The sequence below is a fragment of the Cyprinus carpio genome, chromosome A10 (assembly GCF_018340385.1).
Source record: "Cyprinus carpio isolate SPL01 chromosome A10, ASM1834038v1, whole genome shotgun sequence".
Taxonomy (NCBI): Eukaryota; Metazoa; Chordata; class Actinopteri; order Cypriniformes; family Cyprinidae; genus Cyprinus; species Cyprinus carpio.
The window spans coordinates 17,287,268-17,303,637 of NC_056581.1; the positions used below are offsets into that span (position 1 = coordinate 17,287,268).

General features: G+C 35.2%; 2 protein-coding genes across 5 annotated transcripts in view; one reads left to right on the forward strand and one right to left on the reverse strand.

Annotated features, from left to right (window-relative positions):
* Nucleotides 1-2,843: 2,843 nt before the first annotated feature.
* On the forward strand, nt 2,844-12,866 carry LOC109058996 (Rab interacting lysosomal protein-like 1). Of its 4 annotated transcripts, XM_042765554.1 has the most exons (9): nt 2,844-3,372; nt 4,933-5,083; nt 6,808-6,926; nt 7,076-7,321; nt 8,609-8,779; nt 9,401-9,555; nt 9,885-9,989; nt 10,548-10,635; nt 12,116-12,866. In XM_042765554.1, the coding sequence occupies exons 1-9, from the start codon at nt 3,085-3,087 to the stop codon at nt 12,119-12,121; spliced, it is 1,329 nt and encodes a 442-aa protein (XP_042621488.1). In that variant the 5' UTR covers nt 2,844-3,084; the 3' UTR covers nt 12,122-12,866. The 4 variants fall into 4 exon arrangements, with proteins under 4 accessions (XP_042621488.1, XP_042621487.1, XP_018931740.2 ...); XM_042765553.1 differs by lacking the exon at nt 10,548-10,635 and having other exon boundaries at nt 2,845-3,372; XM_019076195.2 differs by lacking the exon at nt 8,609-8,779 and having other exon boundaries at nt 2,846-3,372.
* Nucleotides 12,867-14,592: 1,726 nt separating this feature from the next.
* The window catches only part of LOC109058997 (U11/U12 small nuclear ribonucleoprotein 35 kDa protein-like), a 2,220-nt gene continuing 442 nt past the window's right edge, over nt 14,593-16,370 (reverse strand). The window contains exon 2 of the mRNA XM_019076197.2: nt 14,593-15,536. Coding sequence (XP_018931742.1) covers nt 14,772-15,536 — 765 coding nt within the window. The 3' untranslated portion in view covers nt 14,593-14,771. The remainder of the gene's footprint in view (nt 15,537-16,370) is intronic.

The following is a 16,370-nucleotide window of genomic DNA, read 5'->3' on the forward strand; positions in this document are numbered from 1 at the left end:
AAAAAAAAAAAAGATTAATTATGTTGTGAAAGTTATGTATGTGTGTGTTGTTTTTTTTTAAACATCTGTATTTTTACAGATACAACAACAATTTAAAAACATGTTGGAAATCCATTCAAAATACTCCATGAAATCTTGTTTATAAGAAAATGGTAAAACTAACTGAACTTAACTAAAAAATAATTAATTATAAACTACTATATAATGCTCTTAATAGTTTTACATGAAGTATAATGTGTCGAACTGTCACTGTTAGACATGTTCTGTCAACAACCGCTTTATTCTTTGATTTAATAATGGTAATGAAAATATATCCATGGTTTTACTTGTGTTTACTATCTTATAACCACAGTTAACCACCCAATAACTGTGGTAAACATTGATATAAAGGCATAGACTTTTGTCCTCTGTAGAAGACCTTATATTTTAGTGAATTTCTCTGACCCTAAGTCTGCATGTCCTGTTCAGAGCATATTCAGGGCTTTTAAAGAGATGTCAATTTCAGTATGTGTGGAGGTTTGATCATAAACAGAGGGTCCTTGGTCTTTAAATATGACTGATATTGACAGAATGATCAAATTTAGCACTCAAAGGGAAATATGATAATGTTTTGTAATTATCATTTAAATCGGGCTAATTTTCAAATTGTTTGTCATAAATAAACATCTTTTTGCTACGAAACCGGGCATAATTTTCATACATGTCTTTTGTAGAGGACACCGGGACAAACATCATGTTAATCAGGCATTTTGGGGAGACACAACAAGTCAACAGGGAAAGAAATTATAGATCAATATTCCTATTAATATTCAATATTCCAGTAAAATATGGAGTGCCACAAGGATTTGTCCTAGGTCCTCTGCTATTTTCAATATACATGTTCCCCCTTGGTAATATCATTAGAAAATACGGGATTAGTTTCCACTGTTATGCTGATGATACTCAACTATATATCTCAACGAGACCAGGTGAAACTTCTAAATTATCTAAGATAACAGAGTGTGTTAAAAATGTAAAAGATTGGATGACCAAATAATTTTCTCCTATTAAATTCAGATAAGACAGAGATATTACTTATTGGACCAGAAAACATTACACAGAATCTCGTAGATTACAATTTGCAATTAGACGGATGTACTGTTACTTCCTCTACTGTAAAAAATCTGGGTGTTATATTAGACAGTAACTTGTCTTTTGAAAATCATATTTCCCATGTTACAAAAAACAGCATTCTTCCATCTTAGAAACATTCCCAAGCTACGAAACATGTTACCTGTTTCTGATGCAGAAAAGCTAGTTCATGCATTCATGAACTCTAGACTGGACTATTGTAATGCACTGCTAAGGCGGTTGTCCTGCATCCTCAATAAACAAGCTACAGGTAGTCCAAAAATGCAGCGGCTAGAGTCCTTACCAGGTCAAGAAAATATGATCATATTACCCCAATTTTACAGTCTTTGCACTGGCTACCTATTAAGTTCCGTATCAGTTACAAAATATTATTACTTACTTATAAGGCCCTTAATGGCTTAGCTCCTGCGTACCTAACCAGCCTTCTACCACGCTACAACCCATCACGCTCCCTAAGGTCACAAAATGCTGGACTTTTGATAGTACCTAGGATAGCAAAGTCCACTAAAGGAGGCAGAGCTTTTTCGCATTTGGCTCCCAAACTCTGGAATAGCCTTCCTGATAATGTTCGGGGTTCAAACACACTTCCTCTGTTTAAATCTAGATTAAAAACACACCTCTTTGGCCAAGCATTCAAATAATGCATCTCATAATTTTGGTCTGCAGTTATATCTGATCAAATGTGCATTATTATTCTTTAGCTTGGGTTAAACTAATTAATTTTACTTGGCTGGAACAGCAGCTACGCTAATTATGTTTCTATTTGTTTCTCTGTTTCTTCTGGATTTACATCCCGTGGTAACTAGGATTTACACAAGCTCCAGTCTGGATCCAGAACACCTGAGAAGAGATGATGCCAACCCCTCAGAGGACCTCAGATGATGCTAACCCAGAGACAACATACAGAACTACCACATTTTGCTATAAGTTTGATTGCATAATTGCTGTTAATAGTGTGTGAATCGTCTGTTTGTTTTACGTCTTTTATTGATTTTTCTGAACATTTCTGCTATATGCACATGAACTGACAGTCATCACTGATAAGCTACTACTAAATATTGTAGAAACTTAATTTCCTGTAAAGTTGCTTTGTAATGATTTGTATCGTAAAAAGCGCTATACAAATAAACTTGAATTGAACTGAATTATTAAAAATTTGAGAGACTCTCATGAAAATGTTGCAAAGTTATTACTCACATTATAATACTTCTTTTTTTCATTTTTTTTTTCATTATGGTTGCACCAAGAACACATTAATATGCAAATTAGATGCAACGTATAGATCCATTGTATAGAGTGGGAATACCAATTTATGGATATTTCATATATTCCATAAAGTACAGTACTATATAAAATCATTCTTGTTATAATTTTCATAACATATTTGAGAACCATCTTTGCACAAAGTTTGGTTAAGAATAGCTCTAAAAACTGATTGGTGAATGGAAAAAAAAAAAAAAACATTGTTTTTGCCTATACATGCCCTTTCATGTTAATTTTTTATTTTTAGTTTTTGAACAACTCAGTCCTGGCGTCCTCTACCATGAGCATAGAATAAAATATTAATAAAATAATTTTTTTCTCCATTTGTTTCTTATCCTCCAACCAATGTAATGACATAAAACCAACACAATTCACAAAACTTTTTTCTGGTTCTCAGGTGGATATGTTATGACGGACAGTGATTCCACAGCGCCCTCCTCGGCCGCCGCTGTGCGCATGCGCTGTACATGAAGCGCCGCTCTGTGGAATAAATAAGGGCAGGGAACCCGAACCGCAATGGGACAACTCTTATTTCGGTCCAATACGGCCTAAAAATATCCCGAAATGGCTTTTATCCTTGACGGTGTTTCATCAGAAGGCTTTTAGAGGGTGTTGGGGATCTGTTTGGCTATTGAAAGGGACTGAGAAAGTTTGGAAGGAGACGAACTTCAGGGACGCGCAGAGACGGTCATGGAGGATTTCGGTTCGGCGCTGGAGAAGAACGTGGCGGATCTGACCGTGATGGACGTGTACGACATCGCCGCGGTGGTGGGTCAGGAGTTCGAGCGCATTATCGATCAGTACGGATGCGAGGCTCTGTCCCGCCTCATGCCCAAAGTGGTCCGGGTTCTGGAGATCCTGGAGGTGCTGGTGAGCCGCAACAGCATCAGTCCAGAGACCGAGGAGCTGCGCCTGGAGCTGGACCGGCTCCGACTGGAGCGGATGGACCGGCTGGAGAAGGACAGGAAACACAAAAAGGTGCTTTTATAGACTAGAATATCTATTTAGCTGATCTAAATAACCAGCTCGTTCATGTAACTCTGTTTTATTGACACTGGTAGTCAGAATTAAACAGACAGGTGACTGTAAAGTGTGCGCCACTTGTCTGTGACGTCACAACATTTGTGCACAAGTATTTTACGTATAAAAGTATACATTAATTCGTGTTCAATTAAACTATTTTAAGATATATATAATAATATATATATATATATATATATATATATATATATATATATATAATGTAGATGTTATTGTTATATATAAAACTATAAATGTGTTCAGTAATAAATATATTAAAGTGTATAAATAAAATGTCTGTATATATGTATGTATATGTATATATGTATATATATGTATGTGTATATATATGTATATATATATATATATATATATATATATATATATATATATATATATATATATATAAAATTAAAGTTTATATATATTACATTTTAATTATTTATGTAATTAATTAGATTAAAAATAATAGCTTGACTGCTATTATATACAGTATATATACACTGCTGTTCAAAAGTTTGGGATGTTTGTGAAAGAAATCTCTTATGCTTATCAAGGCTGCATTTATTTCATCAAAAAAAAAATACAGTAAAAACAATAATATTAAACAAAATAACTGTTTTCTATATTAATTTAGTTTAAAATGTAATTTATTCCTGTGATTTATGCTTATTTTTCTGATTTATGCTTATTTTTCATCAGCCATTACTCCAGACTTCAGTGTCACATGATCCTTCAGAAGTCATTCTAATATGTTGATTTATTTTAAATGTTGTAAACTTTTTGCTGCTTAAATTTTTTTTTTTTTTTTTAGAGCCTGTGATACTTTTTTCAGGATTGTTTGATGAATAAAGTCATTACAAGAACAGCATTTATTCAAAATAGAAATCTTTTCTAACAATATAAGTCTGAATGTATTCTGCTTTTTGTTTCTACGTTTACTGTGCATGAACATATGTTCATTATTTTATGCGGCTGAAGCTGTTTGCCAGTGGTGTTTCAGAACAAAGCAGTGCATGCAAGGGGATTTCTAAGTTCCTGTTTGGGACAGGAAATGATGTAATCATAACCACAGTCCATCATCACGTAACATCATGTCCATTGGGACAGTGAGCAGATATGCAACAAATCTAAATCTCATGAGGCTGATGTCAAATATATTTTTGGTAGTAGTACAGTACTATAATACAATGTGGGGTCAGATGTTACAGTGCTAATACTTTGGTACCTTGATGTTTACTATATTTACATATACTATATTTGATTTACGAATAAAATAATACTGTATCACTGTAGTACATGCCCATGGTATTGTAGCACATAAGAGTCTCACATAAACAGAGCTGTGAATACAGCTTTTGTCTGTGTCCTACTCTGAAGATTTTAATATGGTCCTGCTTTGTGTGTTTTTGCTGATTGTTTCAGACGTTACGTAACTCCAGTGAAGGTCAGGGGTTAGATATACACTCATGTATATTTTATGAGCCGCTTCTGAAGAGTGTGTGTGGTTGTGAACAGGAGCTGGAGCTGGTGGAGGATGTGTGGAGAGGAGAAGCCCAGGATCTGCTGTCCCAGATCGCACAGCTGCAGGAGGAGAACAAAACACTGCTCAGCAACCTGTCTGTCAAAGAGTGTCCAATGACGGAAGAGGATATACAGAAACAGGAAGGTAGTGTTTGGAAAACCAGAGCTTACACTCTCTGGAATGCTATATCCCACAATGCACTGCGCTTCACTTGACCTTCCATTTCCAACGTGATGGAATACAACTTTATTTGACAGCCAAAATAATATATCTACACAAAATTGTTTTAAAAACACAAAATAACAATATAATTTCAGAGACAATACAGGGTTTCGGCAGGTCTTAAAAAGTCTTAATTCACTCTTTCACAAATGAAGGCTTTAAAAGGTCTTAAATCATAATGTTATGGAATTTAATGTTGCATGCATTGCCAAAAACTCATGTCTTCCTCAGTATTTTTGTCTTGTTTTCCAGTACAAGTATCTAAACATCCTTAAATCAAGATACATTCGCTTAAGATGCAAAATGAAGATATAAAGTCAAAATTAAGTTAGTTTATGTTTCAAATAAGAACAAAGGTCTGTCAGTGAAGTATGACTTGTTCTTCCCTTTGAATGAAGTAGATTTCTCCGAGCCCATAAACTCTCTTTGATCAGTTTGATTTTGATCAGTTTCACAGTAAACAAGACTTCCTATCTGATGTCATTTTGCTTCTCATGTAAATGAATCTTGATTTAAGAATCTTTCAACTTTTGTACTGGAAAACAAAACAACTCCAACTTTTTGTAATTTCATCAGAAGGTAAGTAAAAGTTATTTCAATATACTACTTAAGCTACTTTTTGTTAAAATGTATTAAAAAGTCATGGAGAATTTTATTTAATTGGTCTTAAAAAGACTTCAAATGACTTTCATAAAACCAGCAGAAATACGGTGATAATTGGACGTCACTCACATGCACCATACTGAGGTCATGTGACAACAACGTAGCATACTATGAATAGCTACTGTTTGTTTCGCTTACCATTTTTATGTACTGCACAGTATGCACTAGGTAGTAGTAAGCTTTCCCAGCATGCCTGTTCCAGATACAAATCAAAAATTTGTGATCATGCCCATAGGAATTCTTACACATTCTTTCAGCCATTTAGGAACTGACACTGAGTGTGTGTGTGTGTCTATATATATATATATATATATATATATATATATATATATATATATATATATATATATATATATATATATATATATATATATATATATATATATATATATATATATATATATACTATACTCACACTCACACACACACACCACACACACACACACACACACACACACATATATATATAAAATGTTCAATACATTAATTATTTTAATATTTTATGTCAACTGCTAAACATATTAATATTATATATATATATATATATATATATATTTGCATATTAGTATATATGCAGTGCAAGTGTGAGGGAGGAATTAAAAAAAAAAATTGTATTTGACTCTAAATATTCCTTTAAGGTATGCGACCCATTATATTTCTAGGTCATGACAAACGTGAAGTGTGTCAGATTCTCTGCACGGACACACATCTATTTTAGGAGCAGCAACAGGGGCGCTCAGTCAGGAAATGATTTGCTTACAGCGTCTGGCAGACGTCTTGCGTCTGTCCTTATTTCCAGTGACCTGATCCATGCAAAACAAAACACCACCGTGAAACTCCCTGCAACTAGTGAACTAGTGATCAAAAATGCCAATGTTATTAATTAAACATGCGTTATAGTTTTGATATTTCCTTGAATGTTGGTTCTTTATGTGATAAATGAGGTTGCTTGTGCTGATTTTTGATGTTATTTGTGATGCCAGGCATGACCGAGAGGGAACGGCAGGTGATGAAGAAGCTGAAGGAAGTTGTAGATAAACAGCGAGATGAGATCCGTGCCAAAGACCGTGAGCTGACGCTCAAAAACGAGGACGTTGAAGCGGTAAAGAGCCATGTTCTTGCTGAGTGAATTCGACTGTTAGCAGCAGTCAGTGCACTGCTGTTAATTCAAGGAAACTGATAACAACAAGTGCATAATGTATCGTTTCACTCTGAAATTCATCATATTGTGGATGTTTAATGTGTCACTAGCTCCAGCAGCAGTTGAACCGGCTGATGAAGATCAACCATGACCTGAGGCATAAGATCACTGTGGTGGAGTCCCAGGGTAAAGCGCTGATCCAGCAGAAGGTGGAGCTGGAGGCGTCTGGTCAGGCGCGGCAGCAGGAGCTGGGTAACCTGCGACAGGAAGTGGCCCGTCTTAAGGAGCGCCTTAAAGAGCAGGGCAAGTCCAGCACTGAGACGGAGGAGCCTGTAGGACCACCTTCCCCTGCACAGGTACATCAGTGTCGATGGGTGCTGCAGTGATTGAGTCGGTTTTGCACACGTTTAGCAGCTCATGAACTCTCTGCTAAATGGGTTATGAACTGAAAATTTCCATTGCATCTTTACTTGATTCCAATGCATTGAGACACCTCAGTGTTCAACTGCAGCATTCGGTCATTTCTATTTCTATTTAAAGGAAGTAAGTGTCAGGATCTTCACATGGTGTCCATAATGAGTCAGAATGAAACATCAATGAGTCACAGTCTCACAAAGGAAACTAGGATGAGAATAAAAATCAGTGCACAGTGTATATGGTTTTGTATGCACGTTGCAAACGTGTACGAATTGAGGCTTCCAGTTAATTTGTGAACTTTTGGGACTAATTGAATATGTTTAATGTTGTTAAGTTCAGTGCAGTGCACACATTTACTTCGTCTGATATTTAAATGGCTTATTTGTCAGTAAAGACCAATGGCATGGTACATTTGTTCAAAACTATTTGTATTAGTCTTTGTTTGATTTAACTTAATTATATCAAAACTTATCACCTTAATATGAAATATCAAATGTGAGCGTTGGCCTAGTGGCTTTGCAGTTTGAGTGCACTATATTTATTTACACTACCTTTCAAAAGTTTTTTTTTTTAAATAACTTAATACTTTTATTCAGCAAGGATGCAAATTAAGCGGCACAATGGTTTTTTTAACACTGATAGTTATAAGAAAGTTTCTTGAGCAGCAAATCAGCATATTATAATGATTTCTGAAGATCATGTGACACTGAAGACTGGAGTAATGATGCTGAAAATACAGCTTTGATCACAGAAATAAATTACATTTTACAATATATTCATAAAGAAAACATTTATTTTAAATGTTAATAATATTTCACAATATAACTGTTTTTCCTGTACTTTTGATCAAATAAATGCAGCCTTGGTGAGATGTTTTTCAAAAACAAACAAAAAAATCTTACCATCCCCAAACTTTTGAACGGTAGTGTATACATTAAGAGGATAATTGAATCAAATTCAAAATTTAAGATGAATCACTTAACAGCAAAAAAAAAAAAAAAAAAAATCATGAATAATGATAGTAGTAATTTTTTTGCCATAATTTCATGTAGCATGAAAAACATTGCATTGTTTTTTTAAAGAAGAAACTCCTTGCCGAAAATTATGCTGATTGTGTTTTTATAACTTTGATTTTGTGCCATTTTATTCAGTTGTTTTATTTACTCAAATAAACACTCCCGTTTAATGTTGGTTGCAATTTGCAATCCACATGTTTGTGACCACAGTTGTCTAAAACGGCCCCTTCCTGGGGTCAGGATTTAGCTTCTGAGCTCCTCGCTGGGGGCCTGGAGATAGAGGAAGGTCCCCTCCATTTCATTCCCCGCACCGGGGCCCCAGACGCTCTGACAGATGATGGTGAGGAAGAGAAGGATGACGAAGATGCTGCATTTTTATGGGTAACCCTGCAGCGGCAGCTTCTAAGGATAGCATGGAGTGTAAACTAACACCTGACCCGTATCTGCGTCACACTAGGGCAACAGCAACCCCACAGAGTGTGCGACTGGTTCTGTACCAGCGTACAACAGACCGTAAGAGTAGTGCACGAACAGCTTTAGTCCTTTACACTCATTGTGAAAGCCTGCATGTGTTCAAGTGTTTGTACTGAATGCAAACCATGTCAAATGTTAACTTGATGATCATATGATATCTACTGTAAAATACAGCTCCAATCATATACTGTTATTCATTTACGTTGTAAAATCAGAGCCAACTCTAAGGCCAGTGATAATGTCAGTGCACATATTTCCCATTGAAACAGGAACCAGCAGCTATTTTGTTCAAATCAGTTCCTGAAAGAGAACAACTGTAAATCTATGGAAAAAACTGAATTGTGTTTTCTGGTGTGATTTTTGTTCTACATTAACAGCAGTGAAATCAGGTGATATTTGTGTCGTTTTGAGGATGCTCTGATAATGAAGCTGTTTGTGTGTCTCTAGTTTAAACCTCCTCAGCAGCTAGCTGCTCTGTGTAGAAGCTAGTGTTCTGTACGTGACTGGAAGTGTTCTCTGATCCTCCAGGAGGTGCTGTGTGATGATGACATGTCCTCTAATGATCTGAAAGACCCCAACCGCCCACGATTTACCCTGCAAGAGCTGCGTGACGTCCTGCATGAGCGCAATGAGCTGAAAGCTAAGGTCTTCATGCTACAAGAAGAAATTGCGTATTACAAAAGGTCAGCTGTCTTGATCTTAAACTTTAAGCCATGGAATAAAAAAAAAAAAAACTTTTTCTCTCAGTTCCGGCTTTTTTTCCCCTTGGAATTCTGAAGGGAAAACATAAGAAATGTGATCAAAATTTTTAGGAGATAAGTCTGAATTATGAGAAAGAAAAAAAAGTCAGAATTGAAAAAAAAAGGCTTAATTACTTTTTTTATTTCAATTTTTTATTTTTTTTTTAATTCCATGGTTTGCAAGAATTTAAACTCAGAATTCCGTGAAATAAAGTCAGCATTGTGATTGTGTGTATGTGTATTGCTAACTTATTTTTTAATCACATTTACAGTGACGAACAGGAGGAGGAAACCGGCCCACCACTGCCAGACCCGTCTCCTACATTTCGGCCAAGCTCACGCTCCAACTTTCAGCCCGAGTCGGGGATAAAACGACTGTGCGTACTGCCACAAGAGCCAAACGTGTACACACACCTGCACACACTTATATTACAAACACCAGTCTTATAAACCAGCATCATTTTGTTCCCTCGTGTTTGGAACAGCCTTTGCGTTAGGAGCACAAATACGATGCCCAAGAATGTTAACATTGATTTCTGATTTAGAAATGTTTACAAATTGTTGCATTTATTCAAAGCGACTTGCATTGCAGTCAAAGTATGCATTTTATCAGCTCATGCATTTCCCTGGGAACTGAACCCATGACATGCTGTTTGAGCTGAAGAATCACAAGACCATTAAAAAACGGTTACACATTCACTAAACTGCAGCTTGACAGACACATTTAGAGTTTTATGACATGTTATGACACATGTTGGCATCCATATACCCTTGTTTTACTAAAATCTTAAGGCATGACCATCATTAATGCTGCCATATGGATCTGAAATGCTGAAGACTAGGATTTGAGCAGATGAAGCAGAATGACACTTCAGGTGGTTCTGAGTGTATCTTCTCTTTGCTCAACTCTCCATATCTGTGCCTCTTTGTAACAGGATCTTCACAGCCATTATGCCGATGGTGGCGGCTGGGTTGATTCCAGATGACCCCACTTTACAGCCAATCAGACGACTTATTTCCCTTGTACGACCTTTTGGTGGTTCACCTCTGTGTTCTTTGCTGTTTTAACACTTTATCCTCCCTGCATGTGATGGAGCTGCATGGCCCCCTCATCTCACACCCCCCCCTCATTAGAGCCACTGATCATAGAGAGCACATTCTGATTGGCTGATTGTGGGGCTATCTGTGCGACCAATCAGCAGGAGGATCGTTAGAATCAGCCAGTCAGAATCAAAGTCCCGCTCACTCCTCTAACACTAGTGCTGTGCTGTAACTACTATATAACATTGTCTCTGTATATTGGCAACTAAAAGAGTGCTTTATAGAGGCGTAGGGAGATTAAACGCTTGATTATCACTGCTTGTATGAGCTGAAATATTTCAAGAAAGAGCACAAATACACAGCAAACATTTGTGAGATGCTTTTTGTAAATTTATATCTGGAAAGATCGTAGTGAGACTGTAGGGATGATGTTATGGTACAGTAGGTTGAAATGCGTAGCTCATATTTCATGCCAAAATTTAAAGAAATTTATATATATATATTTATTATTTATATATATATTTATATAAATTTTTTTTTGATGTAATATATGCGTGTGTACATATATATATATATATATATATTATATATATATATATATATATATATATATATATATATATATATATACACACACACACAGACACATGCATGTATTTAAGAATTCAGTTTCTATATAACCTTTTGTTTTATTTTGTATTATTATTTTTTCATTATACATATAAAATATATATATGCATGTAAATGTTTTTGTATTTATATGCACATAATGTTTGTGTATTTAATCATTTGACAGCACTAATATTTATATAAATACTGTACATACATATATATATAGTACATGCATATATTACATAAAAACTTATTTTGGATGCGATTAATCATTTGACAGCACTAATATTTATAAATTTATATAAATACTGTACATTTTTGTACAGTGTTGAACTTATTTTATTTATGCCATTTTTAATTTTGATTATATACAAAGAAAAAAATGTCCAGATGTAGTGTAAATATGAGTAGAAAACTGTTTGTCATGGACATAATGCAAAAAATCATAACAATACTTTTTTTGTTATTGATTTCTTTTTAATCCAATCTGATTTTATAATAGAAAAAAAATATTTTATATGAAGAAAAAAAATTCCAGACCTTTTTTTTTGCATTACATGAAAATATGAAAATAATGCAAATTTTTTTTTTTTATAGAATTCTTGTTTTTGTTACTTTGATTTTGGTGTGAAATATGATTTATTCATGCAGTGTAGCCATAAACCGGCTGTGCTTTTTTTATCAATAGAAAATTACATCAAGTTCTTGAGTGCTTAAAAGCAACATAAACACAACACAACAACTCCAAAAAACATTTCTGAAATATTCTAGTTTTATTAAACATAATTTACAGACACATTCATGCATCAATGCAAACCAGTTGTGCTGACGCCCTGTGTTATGTTCACAGGTTTAGCTTCTTTTCCCGCGACAAAACCCGAGGCTCTCAGAGGAGGATGCCGCAGATGGGTGATGGCTTCGGCTCGTGGGCGGGGAAAGAGGACGTGGACACAGAACAGGCCCAGGAGGCATTACAGCACATGTAACGAACACAACGCTCCACTAACCGCTAACCTGCCACATTTACACTCCCTTTCATGGCCACTTCCACAGCACTACGTCTGCAAGCAGATGAGACAAGAGCTCACAAAGGGAACATGGGGGACGGGGCCGTTTAGAGTTACTGATAGAATGTGGCCCTCACCTTCACCCAAAGATACTGTGAGGGAGTTTTATGTGCCTATTTTGTTATATAGTTAGACTATTGCAAACGACAAGTTACTGTAAGTAGATGAAGCAGACAAATAGATTTCAGACATTATTCTGATGACGTTTAAAGAGAAGATGCCTTCAGTAGATAAGATACATATCTGTTTTAATTCAAATTGAATTATGTGCCTGAAGAAGAAAATAGGGATTTTAATTTTTAGTTGCTACGCCCAGGGCAGAGATTGTCTGAAAAGGATGGTGGCATTATATGTTGAATTATGTTTAAAACTTTTGAAATTGCACAAAAGCCTGTTTTTTTTTTTTTTGGCACACAGAAATAATGAGAATTTAAAGGAATATGAAGTATTCAGAATTAGATTTCTGTTGACATCCTTCATGACATGCTGTCAGTTATCACAGAAAATAATTTTAACTTGTCCCTCATTTTGTAACAACAGTCAGACATTGTATTTACAGTAATATATTGATATGGAGGTGTATGGGGCAAAACATTCAAATCAGAAATGTGCCTTCTAAAAAGCTCATATTTATTCTTATGTTTAAAAATGTTATTTTTTTGCAGTAGTGAATTGTGTTTTGTGGGAAGAGGTTACTATATCATGCAAAGATCACCAAGGCTGCATTTATGTGATCAAAAAAATCAGTAAAAAATTGTATTACCGTTTAAAATTTTCTATTTTAAAATGTAATTTATTGCTGTGATCAAAGCTGAATTTTCAGCATCATTACTCCAGTCTTCAGTGTCACATGATCTTCAGAAATCATACTAATATGCTGATTTACTGCTCAAGAAATATTTCTGATTATCAGTGTTGAAAACAGCTGTGTTGCTTTATACTTTTTGTGATATTTTTCAGAATTCTTTGATGAATAGAAAGTTCAAAATAACATTTGAAATATAAATCTTTACACTTTTGATTAATTGAATGCATCCTTATTGGATAAAAGTATTAATTTCCTTTAAAAAAAAAAAAATCTGGCTGACCCCAAACTTTTGAACGGTTGTGTACTACTTTATGAAACAGTGTATTTTAACATTTCTCCAATAGCAGCGCCACATTTACCTCTATTGTACATTATCACACACTGAGTAGCAAGTCAAATTCATTTTCTGTGGCAATTGACAGCATGTCACTGTTTCTGAATTTAAGTCTTTAAAACCTGGAATCATGAAACAAAGCTTTATGCCTCAAGTGTTTCTGCAGCGCATTAAAGCAGAACAATATTAATAATCCATGGTTTACTATTGGCATCTGAAGTATCTATCACATGGACAAATGTCCTTCACCAGCGGTTTTGCATTGCTTGAATGGTGCTGTCACTGGCAATAATAGAAGTGTTGAGTAAAAGCATGGAAATGTGTGCCTATGTTAAAGTGTGTTGATAAAGGCAGCTTTGTAAGCTAGAAAAAGACATGCCTTTGGGCCTTAAATCAATCGTTGAACAGCTAGTACGTCACTCAACTGAGAAAGATATCCAGCAACAAGAACTGGATCAAATGTATCGTTATGACGGATTATGTGTAACTCATCTCATTGTGTATTAAACTATTTTATACCATGTATTGTGAGAAATCTTGAGTTATTGAAATGCTGTTCGTATGGCAAATTATTTGTTCTTTAGTACAAGTCTAATTACTGAAATGAAAATTTCAAGGGATGCATAAACATTTCGTCATTGTTTTCTTAGCTTAATGTCATTCTCTTGTGTATGAGTAAATAATGGCAGCATTTTAAATGTTTGAATAAACTTATTTCAAACTAGATTCACTTAAGTAGAAAACAAAAATTAGGTAACTTGCACTACCATTCAAAAGAGGTTTCTTCCGCTCTCCAAGGCTGCATTTATTTGATCTTAAATACAGTAAAAACTCTTATTTTGTGAAATATTACCATTTTAAATAACTTTTTTTTATTGGATATAAACAGAATTACATTTTAATATAAATTCCTGTGATGTAAAGCTAAATTTTTCAGCATCATTCCTCCAGTCTTCAGTGTCTCATGATCCTTCAGAAATCATTCTAAACATTTCTGATTATTATCAATGTTGAAAACAGTTTTGTTGCTTCATAAATTTTTTTTTTTTTTTGATTCTTTGATAAATAGAAAGTTAAAAAAACAACAACATTTATTTGAAATCGAGTAGAAACGGAAATATCTTTACTGTCACTTTTGATCAATTTAATGCATCCTTACTGAATAAAAGTAATAATTTCTTAAGGAAAAAAAAAATCAATTTTTAAACTTTATTGTTTGGATAAACTTATTTAAAACTAAATCCTCATCAGTGGGATAAAACCTAGAATAAGAAAAGAAAGTCTCGTATGCAAAGCTTCATTCTCTGTCTCTGTAAGAGCCTCTGTGTCTTCTGTCTTCCTTTCTGCTGGAGTCTCTCTCTCGGCTTCGGTCCCGGTGCTGTTTTGAGTCTCTTTTCTCTTTGTAGTATCCTCTATCATTCCCTCGATCCCAGTCATGTTTCTTCTCCCGCCATCGCCCGTGTTCCCTGTCTTGTTCTTGGTCTTTTTGCCTTTCCTCCCTCACACTTGATGAATCCCATCTATCCGCTGATCTGTTCTGGGGCATCATGGATGTCAGATTGATGGGCTTCCGGAAAGGTCTATCCCTGCCTCCAAACCTCAGCTGACCGGACTCCTTTTTGCCCCCCTGACCTCCTCCGAGTCGCCGTGGAATCCAGCCTTGGAGCGTCCGCTCTTGTTCGAAGTCCACGAAGAGCTCGTATTGGTCCACCAGCAGCTTGTTGGCGTCTCTCCAAGCTCTCTTCACCGAACGCTCCTCTTTGTATTCAACGAAAGCGTAACGCTTGGAGAAACCCGTCACGATGTCCCGGACCAGACGTACCCTGCGGATGTCTCCAAACTTGGAGAAGACTTCCTGGAGCTTGTCCTCAGTCGTCTGTGGATTCAGTTGTGCCACGAACAGGGTTAGGTCGGGGTCACCGGTCACACCCTTGTTAGGCTTGTAGCGGGCCATCATGGCCCTCCAGACGGCTTTGTCGTGGGGCTCCACATCTGTGCCATCGATGCTGCCCGCTTTGAGAGGGTCGTAAACCTTCGCCACAGGACTCCACTCGCTCATCATCTGACAGTGTTATAGATTACATTTTAGAATTCATGCAATAATTTATGCAAAATACAGTTTCTAATAAAAATTAAATTAAAAACTATAATAATGTGTATTTAAAGGTTTCTAGACTACAATTTAAAATTTAGTTATGCAATAAATGTATGCAATCCAGTTCCTAATTAAATAGTTCACTCATTAGAATAATCCTTCGATCTAAAAGTTTGTAGATTACGTTGTACAATTTATTTTTGTATGAACTCATGCAAAATAGTTCCCAAACTATTAGTTAATTCTAAGTTCCTGAAGAAAGTTAACTAAAAAAAAGACGAGTATTATAAAAATAAATATATAAAATGTATATGATTTTAATGTGAAATACAGTTCCTAAAGAAATAGTTTATTCAAAAAAGATTTCTATCACATTAAACATTATATAAGATGTGTATTATTTTGCTTTTTAAATGTTACATTACATTGAGACTCATTTATGCAATAAGTCATGCAAAATCAAGAATTAACATACTTTTATTTATTCATCCTGACAACTTTTCTCTGGAACACATGACCTAAATTTCTTTCTGATCTCGCAAATGTGTAATATAGCGCACGAGCCATATGCACTGATTGCTTATATACAGCTTTTGGTAACTATGGATGTTGTGTCATTGGTTGGAAACCTGTTATGGAACGAAATAACGACATACCGGTTTGGGTGAGTAAATAATAACACAATTTTGATTCATGTGTGAATTATTACTTCAATCATAACGTGGCGTCCAAAGACAGAATTAGGGAAAACCCTCGTGTTTTACTTTGAGAATGTCTTAGTCTTTGAATTCTTTTCTTGCA

Excerpts from the sequence above, each read along its gene's own strand:
- LOC109058996 (XM_042765553.1), top strand. The coding sequence starts at position 3,085 with ATGGAGGATTTCGGTTCGGCGCTGGAGAAGAACGTGGCGGATCTGACC. Across the intron at positions 3,373-4,932 it reads AGGACAGGAAACACAAAAAG|GAGCTGGAGCTGGTGGAGGA; the intron begins GTGCTTTTATAG and ends GGTTGTGAACAG. Across the intron at positions 5,084-6,807 it reads GGATATACAGAAACAGGAAG|GCATGACCGAGAGGGAACGG; the intron begins GTAGTGTTTGGA and ends TTGTGATGCCAG.